This window comes from Charadrius vociferus, unplaced genomic scaffold, assembly GCF_000708025.1.
Source record: "Charadrius vociferus isolate BGI_N301 unplaced genomic scaffold, ASM70802v2 scaffold332, whole genome shotgun sequence".
In the NCBI taxonomy this organism is placed as follows: domain Eukaryota; kingdom Metazoa; phylum Chordata; class Aves; order Charadriiformes; family Charadriidae; genus Charadrius; species Charadrius vociferus.
In genome coordinates, this window is record NW_009647418.1 from 2,544,662 (window position 1) to 2,562,012 (window position 17,351).

At 36.7% G+C, this 17,351-nt stretch overlaps 1 protein-coding gene across 1 annotated transcript in view; it reads right to left on the reverse strand.

The window, feature by feature from the left end:
• Positions 1-17,335, reverse strand: part of IFT81 (intraflagellar transport 81) — a 43,829-nt gene extending 26,494 nt beyond the window's left edge. Inside the window, exons 1-8 of the mRNA XM_009880281.1 lie at positions 17,019-17,335; positions 16,113-16,216; positions 15,288-15,468; positions 12,254-12,343; positions 11,140-11,205; positions 10,711-10,821; positions 9,365-9,449; positions 1,243-1,406 (exon numbers count right to left, since the gene is read on the reverse strand). Of these exons, the coding sequence (XP_009878583.1) occupies positions 1,243-1,406; positions 9,365-9,449; positions 10,711-10,821; positions 11,140-11,205; positions 12,254-12,343; positions 15,288-15,468; positions 16,113-16,216; positions 17,019-17,162 (945 nt within the window). The 5' untranslated portion in view covers positions 17,163-17,335. The remainder of the gene's footprint in view (positions 1-1,242; positions 1,407-9,364; positions 9,450-10,710; positions 10,822-11,139; positions 11,206-12,253; positions 12,344-15,287; positions 15,469-16,112; positions 16,217-17,018) is intronic.
• Positions 17,336-17,351: the final 16 nt, after the last annotated feature.

Sequence of the window (17,351 nt, forward strand, 5' to 3'; positions counted from 1 at the left end):
AATGGCATTGGGCTGTCACTGATTTTACATTTACAAAAAGTAGTCCTAACCTTAATATAGAATGTATTCTTGATGACACTTGACTGCTGATTCTCGTCTGATCCAAAAAAACTGTGGGCAGTTCTTTATTACATTACTTCGGCATGTTCTATGTGTGAATGCACAGGCTACTACGATGTTGATGTGGCTGGTGAACCTCTCGCTGCTTCAAGACACAAGATGGCAACCCTCATGGTAAAACCATTCTCTGATCTATGACAAATACTCTGTTTCCTCATTACCTATCTTTCACAGCAAAGCCAGAGTTGGAGATCCTGGGAATACAAAAAACCAACTGATAACAGAAAAAGACATTTAGACTGAAGAGTGTCCCTAGTAGTATGTTGGACTAGTCTTCCTACCCTAGCTAACACTGCAGTACATTTTCATCATCATCAATAGAAATACTAATAATTAGCATTCTGCTAAAGTCTTCTAGAACATAACATTACATATTTAATCTTTTAGCTAGTATTATGCAAATATGAAAACTTAATTGATTGAAATATATAAATGTACTTCTGTGGCAACAAATCCCTCTGCACATTTTGGATATATATTACAAATAAGGACTTTTGCTCATTCTAACACCACTTCCTTTTAACTTCTGGTAAAATCTGGAAAGGTAAATGAAGTATTTGATCCCCAAAATTTCTTTGGTCTTACCAACTAAAACAAACGATACAGACCAAACGAAACAGACCTATTCCAAACACAAAGGAGTTCTCAGCCATTGCACATGGATTGATACATAATACTACTGAACATATGTCACTCGGAGGATGTTGTTCACCACTCCATAAACACTCTCTATATGTTGGTATAAACTCCATTGATGTCAGAGTTTAAAACAAGTGAAAACTAAACAGAAGAAAAATTAAACCTTTAATGCTAAATCAGCTTCTCTGTTCACACCGGAGCAAATTGCTAACACAATTTTATAAATAGTATTTAAGGATAGCACCGGGTTTGGGGTTGGGTTTGGGGTTTTTTTGTTTGTTTTGTGTTGGCTTTCTTTAAACTTCTCTGAGGGTTTGCATTAAGTGATTAACACATCTTCTTTTGTTTTATAACTGAAGAGATGTTCCTTTGGGAATGAAACATTTTTGTAAGGATATAAAGTAGAGATAAGAAAACTACAGTGTACAAGAACCTTACACTATGCTACGGAACACAAATTAAGCGTGACCTTGGTCAGCTTACCTTGATTTCAAGTACATTGAGATCAGATTGACTCATAGCTGGCTCTGCAACCACCTTTTGTAAGAAATATGCTGAGTTCTTCTTACTTTCAAGCTCTCTAGGTAATTTTTCAGTAACCATGTATGAATTGAAATTTATCTCTTCTTCTAGTTTCTTCATTAAACCTTAAAAATAAATTAAACAAGTGTGTCTATAACTGTAATGTAGCAGATTATTGTTTCATTTCACCAACACATTAAAGTATTTAGTAGCAGATTACAGTAACAACAGCGTAACATTTGTGTCTTCGATGCTCAAAGAAACAGGTAGTTACTTGATTTAGATTTTTAATATGGATAATAATAATATATTACTATTATAATATAATATATTATATATAATAATATAAAATGTGTTGTTATCCACCTGTATCTCTTTTAATTCCTTGACAGATTCTTTTCATCAATAAACAAGTAAACCCCTTCTTACATGAAACTCTAGCTGAATCAGGTGCAAAATTCAACACGCAGCATTGATCTAGAATGCCATTAACCCCATGTGGCTCTCACACACATCAAGATATTGGGTTCTGTGTTACTTTGTGTTGTTACCATTGTGAATTACATTCTTTTTAAGTTTTAAAAGTTGAGGGCTAGATTTTGGTGCTGATGCGCACGCCAGGCGAGGGGCAGCAAAGCATGTCAGAGCTTTTTCGAAGCTTGGAACTTCCCTGGCTGGAACAGTGGAGCAAGCGTCCTGAACTTGGTCCTACTCACAGATTGCATAGGTCATTGTTTTGTATGAATTACTTCATCTACAGACGGAAATTAGCTCAGGGTGAATCCTTTATCTGTACAAAGATCTTAATTTGGCCTAGCTTATGTATAGACTTGTTATATCCTTGGAAATTCCCCCTTAAAATAAAACTTTATTCCAGTCTGGCACCTAAAAAGGCCTTAAAATGAGCAGAATTGAATGTATGCCTACTTTAAGGGTCTTTTACATTGCTGGAATGCCTATAAACTGTCTCCCTGTAAACAGCACACCATTTTTTTTTCTTGTAAGAACAAGCTTTTAATATCAGAACAGTATATAGACTGAGAATGCTGAAAATAATAATAAAACAGAAAAAAAACCCAAGAAGGAATTCCTGAGTAATGTCAAAAATTCTGTTGAGAAAAGCTCTACAGAAGCCTGATGCACACTGCATGTTACCATGCTTATGATGACTTGGCTCTTGCTAGGGAGAGTAATTTAGCCTCCTTAACAGGTAATTTATAAATAAACACAGGTACATACACATAAGAACAATGAACAGCTACAAAAATGCGACAGAATAAAATAAAGCATCTATTTAAATTACATTATACAGTCTTCTGCTGACAACAGGCAGTTTAGTGCAATTACTCCTCCGAGACACCTGTGCCAAGGACTACAGTAAGACTGGGAAGCTATATGTCAGATGAGAGTGGGAATAGGTATTTCAGAATATTTTTCATGATCTAGATGACTAAAAGGCAAGTATCCTAGGTATTTTTTAAAACTACTTGCTAGAGTTGGCGCTTTTTTTTTGGTGGGGGGAGGGTTCTCCATATTTGGGAGAACGCTGAATTGCCATGAAATGCCAAGAAAAACAAGAAATTCAGTCTTTTTCATATACTGCACAAGAAGAGGAAAGTTGAGTACAGAGATACAACAGTACAGCTGATGTTGCTGAAACGGAAATGCAAAAGGATGTAGCGGAAAGCAGAGGTTTTGGTTTTCAGGCTGAAAAGCCTGCCAACCACATCACTGACTGACAAAAGAAGGTCAGAACAAAGTGAAATACAAGCCTAGGAAACGGGGCCCCTGTTATTCTGCTGCTATTTACCTCAAGAAACACCGCACTGATAGATCCTCCTCACCTTCTGCTCCCAGCTTAGACTGAAAGGAAAGCTACATGGTTTAGCTGCCAGAGAGGAAATAAACCATTAGAACTAGATGAAAGAAAACAGACGCCAGGGAAAGCGGTGTTGCTAACAAAGTGGAGTCAACACAAACTAAAAATGAGCGGGAATTCCTCTTTTCCAGCAGTTTTGTTTGTTGATTTCTGTGTTCATGAAAAGCAACGCTACCACAGGATCTTTTCACCGTCATGGAAAGGTCATTTATCTTGTGCCAAACAAACAGCATCAATACTGGTTGCAGAATGGTAAGCCGAGTTACTCTATGTATGCAATAGCCATTACGTACCTGCCACTACAGCTCTACCCTGCCAAATACACTTGGACTTACTGAGAGAGAACTCCAACTTCTTTCTTCCAGAAGAGCTCGATTCCAGTCGTCCTCAGCCCACGACAGAGCTGGGCAGGAGGGACCACATTTTACTGTCTCACTAGAAATCTACTGCCTCTGCAAATGCAGCAAAGCTTCCCACGCACACCGTGAGCTGAATTATCACCTTAGAACTGACTAGGAACACAACTCCTAATCTGATATTTATAACCAAGATCTTTGGTGTGGAAATCAATTAAATTATTCTGATATTAAATATTAATATTTTTATGTCATCAAACTAATTTTTTGTTTTCCTCTTAGTAGCAAAAAAATTCTGCATGTATAGCCTGTACTTTATTTCTTGTGCATTTCCAGTTTTCTAATAAAAATGTACATGCTTTAACAATTTATTGTAGATATGACACTAAATTCAGGAAATAACCATGCCTAAACAATTGCTTTCATAAGAGCGTGGACCTACTGACCTCACAGGCTATAACCGTGATCACTATCTAGATTTATTTCTCAGATAACCTGAGAGCTATCACCAACTTCTTTTAAACACCAACTGTTTCTGCATGATGCTTACTCTCGATCATGCAACCAACATGATCTTAAGAGAGTTAAAGCAACATCTCAATGGGGAAAGACATGATGATGTCAACATCCCTCATGACTAATGCAGTTTCTTTCCTAAGATACTTTGGATATATTTTTCCTCCTATACAATTCAACATATGGAGAAGTAACTACCTAAGAACTATCTTTTGCTGCTTAACAGAACCTTAAAAACCAAAACAGAGGGTAGCTCTTGTTTTATTTTCTTTTTCAGTGAAAAACATTATTTTTTCAAATTCCCAGGCTAGAGGAAGGAAAAGCAAGCATACTTTAAATCTTTCCATTACACATATAAATTCTGTTTTTAATGTTTTAACACTGACTTATGGTTACAAAATCTACATACGTAAGCTGCACAGAAAGTCTGGCTCTGTGCCCTAAGGTTATTTTAGCAAGGTTCTGCCAACCACGTATTTACATGTGGAGAGCTATTAACAGCAACTCCTCATGTTTTCCACTCAAGTTTTTTTATTATTATTATTACAAAGGGAGGGATGGGAGAAAGAGTTTCTTAGTGCTTGCTCAGTCATGTAGGAAAGAGGCAAGTTTCTCTGCATAATTTTGCTAATGGATCTAAAACTTGATTCCCCCTGCACTCAGATTCGTGCTTCTTTTCCCTCTACAGGCTAACAATTGGGCATCCGACACCAAAACCATTTGCAATAATAACTGGTTTGCTTGGTTTTTTTTTAAAAAGGGGGGAAAAAAAATAAAAAGAAAGTGGAGCACTCATTTTATAGACTTATCTGCCAACACACCATTTAATATCACATAGGAAGGCCACAACAAAGGCAGGTCTAGAACAGACTTCCACATAGCATCCACCTACATCACAGCCTTCACTTCCCCTTCTGCAATCATCCTCAATATCAGAGTACTGAAATTATTCCATCCATACCTTCCAATGACATCACTCCCAATTCCCTCTATTAAACATAGGCCTGGGACATGCAAACTGACCAATTATGATCAAATCATCCCTTCGATATCTCCCTGAAAATCTAAAAAGCTTCCTGAACTTGCCATTGTAAGTCATGCTTTCCATGTTTATAATTATCGATGCACTTTGAAATCTCTCTGACCTTCCAACATTCTTCTTGATTTCTGGTCAAAGGACACAGCGTTGCAGTGATGGACATATCAGAGCTAAAAGAGAGGTAATGTAACTCTCCCATTCCGTTTTCTTCCATAAATAAATGCATGGATAGCATCAAGTCTTTGATACTGGGAGCTCCAGTTCTACCATTTTTACACCATGATCCACAAGTCCTTTTCAGAGTCACTTCTTAGGAAAGAGTCCCACGTGTTATAACTACATTGCATGTACATTATTCCCAGAAGAATACTGTGGCATTTGGCTGTTCCTTAAAACAGATACTGTTAGCATGGGCTCGGCTTTCTAAGTGATTAGGGTCACTTTGAATCAACAGTCTGCACTCCTCATTATTCAATCATTTCCCCAATTTTTATTTCATCTGACAATTTCACCAGTAATCATTTGCTATTTTCTTTCAGGTATCTCATGTACATACTAAACAAAAAAAAGCCAGACATTGGTTTCTGCATGTCCCAATCAGAAACACATCCACTCAGGTGATGATTCCCTGACTAATTTCCTTTCTAAAATGTTCAGTAAACTCCTTCCAATCCTTTTAACATAGGTCATGTTGAATTTTTGCTGCCTTGTTTGTTCTTCAAAATAGGGTGCAAGTTAAGAGTCAACGGTCTTAAAAAAGTCAATCATGGCAATACTATTAATCTTACCAACCAGACTCGTATTCTCAAAGACATCAAGTTAGCTTAAAAGTGCTTTACCCTGACCTTGCATCAATTGACAGTGACTTTATAATAAATCACATAATTTAAAGATGGAAATAAAGTTCCACCTAAACCATTCTCCTTTACCAAATACATCTATAAATTTAATTGTAATGTGGTCTGCAGTGTTGGTGGAGATAATTTAAACTTGGAATTTTAGGGGAAGATAGTTCTGTGGAAAAGAAAAATGTTAATGTTTTCATTCAAATGGAATATTTAAATAATAGCATCCTAAATTTCTATTTTTTATCAAGTGTTCAGAATGACATAAAAATAGACAACTGCATAAAGCAATTCCTCTTTGATCAGTATCTTTGAAATTCTCGGTGTTCTACATCTATTACTACATATAAACTTAATGAAGTATATAAATTACACATTTCACTGTTTATCAACAACAATCATCTTAACACATTCTTTTAATCAATATTTTCAAGCTAGTCATCCACTTCTTCATATTTCTGCCAATAAAGTGAACAATAATGTTCTGTAAAATGGACAGAGATCAAGAATTTCAGTAATTCAGTTGGTTTCTTGGCGTTAACAATTTGTGTTTGTGCCAGCAGAGAGACTCAAATCAAAAAGATGGCAATCTTGCTGAGAAAGCATGAGCTAGGTTATCCAAACCAGTGGTCAGTGTAAATAAAAATACTATTCATATCTGGAACAACAGCAACACCACCACAAAAAAAAAAAACCCAGAAATTGCAAATTCAATACCAGCAGCAACTGCCTCTCTGTAGTGAAACAACATACTGAGTAGTACTGAAGTTAATAAACAGGGAAGGCATGTACTGTGGAAACCAGAATGATCAATTTCAGTCTACAAAACATCTCATAACAATCAACTGCTTTTCGTGATACAAAGTCTTCTAAATGTTATATTTCTAAGAGTTAAAATCCTACTAACCATAAGCGGTATTTTCCTGGCACAGCTGAAGCAGACTGATGCTAATTACATGTTAATGATACTCATGAATATGTGCTAGTTGCATTCCTTAAAGAGTTCCTCTACATTTCTTTAAAGTACTTCATCCTAAATATAAGATGAAGTAATCAAAGCAGCCTGCATCTGTAAGACAAACAAAAAAGCTTCAACTCATTAACAACTTTTATCATTTTCTCTTGCTTTGGAAGTGAAAACACATGAAGAATTAAAAATGGAAAAAAAAATATTTTAAAGGAAAATATCTACCTTCCAGTGAAAACCCACACCTACCACCCAGCCGTTGAATTGTCAGCATACAAGTTACGCTGATACCAGTAGGCAGCTGAGGTACCAAACTGCAGCCAAAGGGGATTTTTAAAATAAAATAAATTGTGCTAACTGTAGACCAACAAAGCTTTTAAAATAAATGGAATCCTATTCGGTGCACTGTGGTCACCTAATTATTTAAAAAACACAGCTGACATTCTGTAATTGCTACTACAGGCCGTGTCTTTGTAACTACTATGGGGAAAAGCAATTACAAAGCTAAGTCCTGAAGTCTTTGTTTGGGCAAAATTTCAACACAAGTTTTCTTAAGTAATGACTCCAAGTTTTTCTTCAGAACATCTAAACACATTTTTTTTTTCCTGTAAGCAGGACTCAAGATAAGGAAATTAAATATGTTAACTTTATCTTTATTTTCATCTCACTGATTAAATGACATATTTACTGGCTTTTTATTATGTTACCTTTGCTTATGTGAACTGAGCCCATCAAGTTTCCATTGGCCTTAAAAAAACCCCAGGAACTGAAATAGAAATGTTGACACAGCTTTGCTGTATAAACTCCCTGATAGCTACTGCAAAAATGGAACAGTTATAAAATCCACTGCAGGTCCCTTTGAGTAAAGAAGATAGTTCAAATACTCTTTCAATTCCATTTGTGGTTTAGTGGCTGATGAGCATCGTAAAAAAATTAAAGTAAAATTACAAAGCAATAACAACACAACGTGGCAGTGACTGAAAAAAATTCTCTAACTCAAAACAGCCACCAAAGCAGTTATGCGATGCAACTGGAATATTAAATTGACTTGAACGAGTAGGACAGTGACTTATCTTAATAAGTTTAAATTGATAAATAGATTGTATCATTTTGCGAGTAATTTATACATATAACAAAAATCATTCTATGGCATTTTTTTACCATAGTAACTCACAACGCAACTGGGTAAGCCCTGTGAAAAGGACCATTCTGAGTCTTACACCTTCACACTACTTTACATACATTAAAGTATTTCCCTATAAATCAACCCCAATGCCTGTATGCGCAGCACATAAAACCTCTATCAATCCTGTGATTGAGGAAGTGCAAGAGACAAACTGAAAGGGGTTAAGCGATTTGCCAAAGATCACATACATCTGAAACACCGAACTCTAAATCGACTCCCAGTTTTGCTGTCAAACCGCCAGGCTAATCCTTGTTATGCTTCCTTCAAAGTGATTAAATCATCAGAAACCTAGAGGTTGTAAAAATGTAGCCTTTGGAGACAGTTATGCATTTATCTAGTAACCACAATCCCTTCCCACCTGCTACTTTTATAAATGATCATAGACTACTAACTTACTCCACAAGCAATATAATTTATTTTGATGAGGTTATTTGCAGACTGATATATCACTGAAAACAAGGAGAAGCAATCTTGCTATTATTAATGTAATACAGCAACATACAACCCAATCAGCTACAGTCGTATCATGAAAACAAAGTATTTTCAAATGTAAACAAATATATTAATATATAAACATACAGGTTTTATTATATAGCTATATCTAGTATATATATTATATACTTATATGCATAATAATGTATAAGAGTGTGTGTGTATATATAATCCATGATCTATTAAAAAAGCTTAATTACGAAGTAGCTTTATTTTTGGTACCATACAAAACTACAACACAAAATTGCACTACTATAAGAAACAGGCCTTAAAGCATTTCAAACAGATATTTCATAGAAGGTAACTAGGAAAAAAAGTCTACACTGAATAAAACATAATATTCAATGTATTTGTACATTCATTGAGAAAATTTTTACGAAGCAGTATTCCACCAAGGCCCAATTACAAACAGAAAAGACAAAATCTTATTAAATCAGAAGTTTGTCTTTCTAAGAGGTTTCTGCTTTTTCCAACCCTTTGTAGTTTCACCTGTTTACTTCTTGCAGAGTATTATGGTTAGTATTCAGTATTTAACTGTTTTAAGATTTTAAAAAAGCGGACCTCAAAAATATGACTGATATCGTCCCTTGTGATGGGTCTCCCTGGCTTTTTGTGGCAAGGAATATATATTCAAGCTTAGGATCTCCAGCATGTGCCTTTAAAACACAAGTTATTTCTTTCTTTAGATTCTCTAAAGATCCTATATGCTTTTTGGCACCACCATATTACTGACAGCCATCGGGGTTTGATTTCATTTCTAACAGAGACATGTAAACCCCCAGCCTTTATAGATTACTACTTACTTTCAGGTTTTGAATCCACTACTGCATGATGCATCTCTTTCAGCTGGAGCTGTGCTCTTTGCAGTCTCTGCTCTGCATGGAACAACTTTTGAGAGAGAAATGCACACATATAAGCTCCTTCCTTTGAAATGCATATTCAAACAACTAAAACAAAAGAGTATCAAAAAGAATCCCAAATACAAAAAATGGTAGCTAGAAGTATCTGGTGATTATCTGTTTCACAAGGGAACATGCCAAAACAAATTTTCATCAATTGGCCTGCATTTACTTGATATTCTCTTGTGTTAATTAAGGAAAGTATTCTTGTACTCCCGAGCAGTATTTTCTCTATGGCAGAAATTCATTAAACAACTTGCAACCAAAAATACAAGTGGCTTGAACATTACAACAACAACACAAAAAAAGACAGCAAGAATCAGGACTGCAGCGGGTAACTATCCTTATACTGCAGTTCTTCAGTACAGCTGAGCTGTCACAGCAATCCACTGTCCAAGTTGAGAGCACACGGGAAAGCCTGTTGCCAAATAACACCCAGCTGATCAGCATTTTTGTGATTTAGAGGGATGTGTACTAAGAACTGAAATTAGCTGGCCATCGCATTCATTTTACTTGTGATCTCACTCAGGTTCATGCAAAGACCCAACAGCTTGAAAGCCTACTGATTACATTGATTCCACATGCAGACACAGACTGCAATACTAGAAATCTGGGCTTTTTTCTCCTTTTAATACAGTGTTGAAGCTCACATTACAGAATTTGGCGAGATGATATAACAATATGGAACTGAATTTTATTAAAGTATCTTGTTTTGACAACATAGCTCAGGAATAAAACCAACCCTTATATTCAGATGTCAACTGCTTCCAGTGCTTCCTAGGACATCATCTTTGTCAAACTCGGGGACAAAAATCCCAAGGTTGCTTCTGAATACATATTTCCCCCACCCAGTGAAAAGCTGAGGTACTTGCTGTGTTACTCAGCCCCTGAAATCTTAGTGCTGATGCACAGAGATACAAATCAAACTAAAGAAACCTTTGCTCACCACCATAAATATAAAGAATTCTCTTTGAGTGCTACAAGAGTAAGTCATGGAACATTTCCTGGGACTGCTAAATTATGATGTCAGTGGCAGCTGAGGCAGCCAAGTACTTTGAATGAGGTGTTCAAAACTCGCAGGGTCAAGCCACTTCCCTTAAAACGTACATAGATATTCATATTTTAAATGGGATTTAATTTTCTGATGTTGAAACTCTGTGCTGTTGTTCCTGATGTACTTTTTAAAATGCATGGTTCCCAAACAAATGTCAACAGCTATTATTTTAATAGATATGCTTCTATGTCAGTACCTGATTTTTTTGTTCTTGTTTCTGTTGAGCCAAAGATTCTTCTCGCTCTTTTTCTAAGCGAAGCTGTCTTGCTATTTCAAGCATTCGTTGATGATTTTGTACTGTCTCCACCTACAGCAAGTGGATAAATAGTGCATGTTACTGTCAGATAGTTGAGAAATACATTAAAGAGATCATATGTCTCACAAGCCCACTTAGCACTTCCTTTCCATACATGTTACTACTCAGAAATGACAGCAAAGTACTGGACTCAAGATTCTTAAAAGCTCTGGACTAACGCCTAGGGAGATTCCCTGTAGGTCAATTAGTTACTCGATTCCTTCCTAGACGTACAGTATGTTTATCTTAATCCTTGTTTGCATTCCAAAATCAGAGTTGCAAGCCAAGGATTATGACACTGAAATGTAACAGCGTTACTTCTCTTATTACCCTCTTCTTAAGACGCTCTACTCTTTTGACGAGTTGATCTTTCTCCTCTTCCATTGCACTGATGTCCTAAAAAGCAGAAAAAACAGATAAAGAAATGTTCATTTATTTACAATATAATATGGATTGGACTAAATTCTGTTCAAATTAATACGAAAATCAGAATTCTCCAAATACACTGAAGCGGTTATAATTTTATTGATCTGTGATCAGAACACCCAGGATTCCAATCTCTCTCTTCTCTCTTACTTCCCCCACAGTTCCCACTCTCTTTATGCTAACATTCCTTCATCTGCAACCTTGAGTATTAGTGTGAACATTTAAAATAAAAGCAGGTGGATTTCTCTAAAATAAAAACAAACAGAAATAACCAAGAAAAAATAAGCATGAATTCAACATCTGACGCAGTCAAACATATGTTCTTAATGCTACTTCATTGCAGAAAATTTTGCACAAAGTTGCATGTAAGTGATGCTTGCTGCCACTTTTTCTATTACAACTGTCTTAAAAGAAACACTTTCTAGTGCTAAACCACGTATCCGATTACTGTTCTCCTTTAATCCTATCTTAAACCAGCAGAGATTGATAGTTATGAGAGAAAGGGAAATAAATTCTTCAAATTTAGACCTTCTCTCAACATTTGCTTAACTTGTCTATATGTCTTACTTGGAAAGCTGTACACACACTTAAATATTTTTCTGAAACAGGGCAAATATCTTTACTTAATAACTTGGCCACACAGGATCGAATTTTTGTTGACTTAAGATCTTAATTCATACAACATCCTCTAAATTATTACCCTACCTCAGTAAAGCAAAAGGCTTTGTATCAGTTTGCATTCACAGGAAGAGGAGGTTTAGTATTTGAAAATCACGCTGAACAGAATCTTGGCAGCCTTGTTTCCCAATCTGCCTCAGAAAGCTCAGTTCTAAGCACAAGTGAGGACTTTCTAATCTGTTTGCCAACAGAGAACAGTTTCAAAAAGGCAGCTGTGTGTCTATCAGCTCTGACCTCTACAACTTATACACTGCAATGAGTCCACAAAACCAACAAAAATAGAACGGAAATTAAAAAAAAAACTAAACAAAACTTGTGCAATTTTGTCAGATTTTTTTACCCTTCTTATTTCTGCAGTAGATAAACCAGATGTTTTGAGCTGCTCGCACTCCTTATGTAGGTTTTTAAATGCTTCCATCAGTTCTTCATACTATAAAACGAAATCAAAACCACACAGAATGAGCTCTGTGTCGAAGGATTTTCAATCAACATGTTGCTTTACTACTAAGACAGTAAATATAGAAATACAGTGAGAACAAGAATTAAAGGCATTTTTTCATCACAAAAGCCTGTCAACTTAAAGAAAAATAAAAAAAAAAAAATCACAGTGAATTGTCTTCCATTTGAAGGTACACTCAGAAGTTTCACAATTTCTTTCGTATTTTCACCTCTTCTCTTGTAATACATACTGTATTTTCAAAACAGGAAGATAAGATGTTATCTGAAAGGAACAATGCTATATTAACAAATTATTCTCTCTTACTATAAATCTGTATATTTCGCATACATAAATTTATCAGCCCAAAAAGGAAGAGCTTGATCTAACAACACGCTTGATCAAAGCAATGGGGCTTGAATTTCCAGAGCACTGAGCTTCTATCCAGCAAAGCGGTCCAAGAGCACACCTGACTTAACATGTGAGAAATAGTTTTGAAACATTGCGTAATCATGCCCTCAGTATAATATAGAGATTGATATATGTAGTTCGGTAGTTAGAAAGAAGTAGACAGTGTGCTACTTCCACACCAGTACATTGCCCACCAGTAATCTTAAACTGAGAGGCAGTGTGAAAGTCTGTGTGGGTAGAGAAATAACAGGGGACAGAAAGAGTTTAGAAATATGGATAGGAAATAAATTTAGATTCAACTTGGAGAAATGCAAGCTGAGATAAAACGAAAGATAATCTCCACAGAAACAGCCATTCAATACGATGGAAAAATCTAAAAAGAGAATATCAAGTCATTTTTTACTTCCTGGAAAGAGCAAATGATATGAATGTGGAGCACAAAATGGCCACAGCAAAGGCCAGTTCAAACAAAAGCATCATATCCCTGAGCAGCGAAGCAGCAATTCTATTCTATAAAACCTTGGGGAACCAGTGTCTGGAATGCTCTGTTCATTTCTGCTTTTTTCAGTATCAAGCTGGATATGACATTTTTTGAATTCATTCCAGCTGACAAGCTGGAATGAATTCAAAAAAATAGCAATAAAATGTCTACTGAGACAAATATAAAACAGAAAAAGCTTGATTAAATGACAAATAAAGGTATGATAAGGGATGCACATGCTGGACAACACAGAACAAATTAAAAAAAAAAGTAGGAGTAAAAACACAACTGGCCTGCATTGTATCACTTATGCATTACAGAAGTTAAGTACTTTAACAAATAATGAAAGAGCAGGTAGTCTCCGAGCAACTGTATTCACAATTGGTGATGTCCAACAGCTCTCCTTTGTGTGGATTCCCTACCTCTTTCAAAAGGGGAGTTTAGTTACTCTTTTCCTTATTGGGACACAACATTTCAAGACTAATGACAAGATTCAAACAAGGGCATAACACGGTTTGCCAGATCATAACGAAGGGAAGGTTTCTCACTTTCACTGAATAAAAGCTGCAGCTACCCCATGTGCACCCAAAATAAGTGACACACTCAAATGACCAAAGAACACCCAGGCTTCTGTAGCGGAAAGAAAGATTCCTGGCACTTGGGGGCAACTCACTGAAAACTGGACAACAAGATTTATGCCTTAACTTGCTTTCTTAAGTAAGTACTTGCTTAAGGCAAGTACTCTGAGTACCTTTTTTCATAATTTACAAAAGTACATTTGAATTTCATTCTGTACACCATAAAACCTGACCATGTTCTAAGATTTCCAAACTCTCATGTTTGAAACGTTTCTCTTAAAATACACTATTGCAAGCCTGTCTATCTAAACACTTTAGGCTAAATTCTTTAATTCATTAGTATCTAAATATTTGCATGGTAATATTAAACTACGTTAAGGCACTATATTACCCCAGCTTCTGTTTTGAATTAATCAGCAGGGTATTTAATAAGCTTAATAAGACCGTTATATTACTGTAATCCCAAAAAGGAACACATCTTACGTAATGGAAATAATGGAGCTGGATATTTATACATATTAAGACTGTGACATACTGAAAAAACATACAATCTACATTCCTTTCTTTCTTTCTTACTTCTGCTTAGTTATTCCAAGTTATAAATCCAATATTGTTATTGGTAACAAAAAAAATAAAAGGCTTAGCCAAGCGTCAGTCAGACTATACAGCTTTGCTGGTGCACAGTTAATAAATGGAGTTACCTGTTACAAACATTCAAAACCACTGTGATTTTGCAAGTCACTATACATAACAAAAGGCACAGATAACTGGATAAAAATTAGGTAAATATGTACCTCAGATAATAAAGATCTAAAAACATAACTTTGGTTCACTTTAAGCTTTACATTTCAAATCCACCCACTCTGACTATCTAAAATCAACATTTAATGCTCACAAAAGAAGTGGGAACATAATGAGTAGGAATCTCAGCCCCGGAAAAAGAAATTTTTTACTTATTCACAAAAAAAATGAAGCAGAAGTTGAAGCAGAATTCGGATAAGGCTAATATAAATATTAGGAGATAAATACTACACAATCAATTGACAATTAGGAGACATTGGCTTTTGGTCGTAACATTTTCTGGACTACTTTGAAGTGGTAATGTATAAAATTTAAAATATCCATGTTGTAGTTCACAGGTGAAAAGAAAAGGTGTTTAAAAATTAAGAAATAAAAATCTGTCATGGTCAACATGGCTCTGAATATTATTTAGTAACGAGTACTTAATGGGCTTAAAACCTTTTAATTCAATGCTACCTATTAATATACAATGTCAGGGTTATCAGAAGAAAGGTGGTCAAGACATATTTCTTACTACGAATCTTTGTTCACCCTTGATTCCAACATGCTTTTAACATAACTCATTTGAACACATATCTCAACAGTAACTCTCAGATTCATTTATCCCTCCTCCTATTGGGACTTTAATTAATTAACATAAAATGTTGGCATTCATGAAAAATGGTACCTGTTTGTTGATGTCAGCCACAGTATCATCCTGTAGGAACTCCGCTGGCACTTCCAATTTTACTAAGAAACGTGCCAGGTAAGCTCTTTTCTTGAGTTCATTGGTCCTCTGAAGAAGCCAATGTAAGACAGGATGAATTACAGGTTTGCTTCCAGTAACTAACCCTTGGCGAAATGTACTCCTATATGAAAACAACAAAAACAAAATACCAATAAATCTCAAACTAAGGAACACTGGCTTGAAGCAAACAATTTGCAGTATTTTGGCATTCTCTCTCCGCTTGCCTAATGATTTTCTTAATGCTGTTAAAACAGAAAACTCTCATGATGCCAGTTTGCTATTTAAGATCCCAATTCTGCTACCTCGAGATAGATAAAAACCCCGTAACACATCAAAAGGCTAAAGCCAGCAACAACAACTCATCCTTTTCTGCGATATTCTTCGGGAATAAAGGCAACGTGGGAAGAGCGTGGGTTTTCTGAGTTATAACCTGGCACAGGAAGGTGGAATCCAGCCTCGGGCGGCTGGTCTGAAAGGGATCGGGAAGGGACTGACCCTGCCAGTCATGCGGCACCCTCTCCTGGCTGACTCCGCAATAGCAGCTCTGCAGCAGGGCCCGAGGGGCAGCCTACACCTGCAGGAGCCTTCTGCTGGCGTCGCCTACACCATCTTCTATAGGGACAAGGAAGGAGCTGCCTTCAAGGCTTTATGCGTACCCACTTGGGCAGTCGAGGTCAAAAATACACACCTACTGAATTAGAGGTCCTTACCGTATAAGCTGTAAAAGATGTTTTTACCATGATTTGTAGACAAAAAGATACTTACAAGTCTGATATACTTCCTGGAGGTTTGTATTTAAGGATACCAAGGAGACTCAACATTCTTTTAGCTGTTTGTTCCGGCAGCTCCTCTCTAATGTCAACAGCATGCTAGATAGTTTAAAAAAAAAAATTAATTATCCACTGTCTGTCCAAGTCATGTTCATTAACTAGCAACACTAAAAGAATTTACTTTATCCATTTATCACATTATGTCGATGAAGTAAGATGTTCCACACAGAACATACTTTTTATCACCAAACTTCAATTCTCTTCTACTGGATTTTTCTCCAACATCTGTATTCAGGTAAATTTATCCTAGGTATAAATTTTCTCTGCTCTTGGGACCTCATCTATGCTGGTAAACCAATTACTTCCACCAAGGAAGTCAGATATCCAAGCACACCAATGCACACGTATTGGTGCCCCAGGTGTATGAGCGATCCCTCCTGATCTCACACGCATTTTTGGTAGCCTCAAAGGAGAGGGATCCAATATCTATTGCAACAGCTAAGTCATGAGGTTCAGTTCTTTATCAATTCCTGTCTTGTGTATGTGTGCAAGACACAGCCTGACTTTTGACTTAAGAACACAGGAGTTGTCAGTATGAATCAAGTTAAGATACATATCCCAAGGAAAAATATACAGTCATCAGTCTGTAGAGGACAGGGATCCAGTATCCCTGGCCCAAGAAACATTTGCTGGTTTGCCAAAAACACATAGATGTATAGACAGAAAGAATCCTTGCCAGGCACATTTATTTCCAGGAAGATTCATATAAGTTATTTTGGTAAACGAAACATGCCACAAGATCATCCAGAGCCAGACCTAAATAAAAGCAAGTTTCTGTGTCAAGCCCATTTAAAAGGTTCACAATTACACAGGTCTGAGCACCTCTGATTGCCTTTCTTACCTTTGGGTCAATCTCCCCCAGAACATCATTGAGCAGCTGCAACAGCTGCGTTGACTCTAAGGAGTCAAACGTGATTAAATTGTAGTTCTTCCTGAAGGGCTCCTGATTGAGCTTCTCAACAATGAACTGGATTTGATCACTCATGATCGTGGCCTGGAAAAACCTCTGCAAAAAAGGCAGAAGAGCTGTCAGGAGGCCTCGGCAGGGAGCGGGAGCTGGGGGCTGCCGGGAGGGCGGCTGAAGGCACCACCTCAGCGAGGCCCACGGCAGCCCAGAATCGGTGCGCTGGCACCGGGCGAGGCCCGGCCGTCCCCTCGGCCCCGCGGGGCGCCC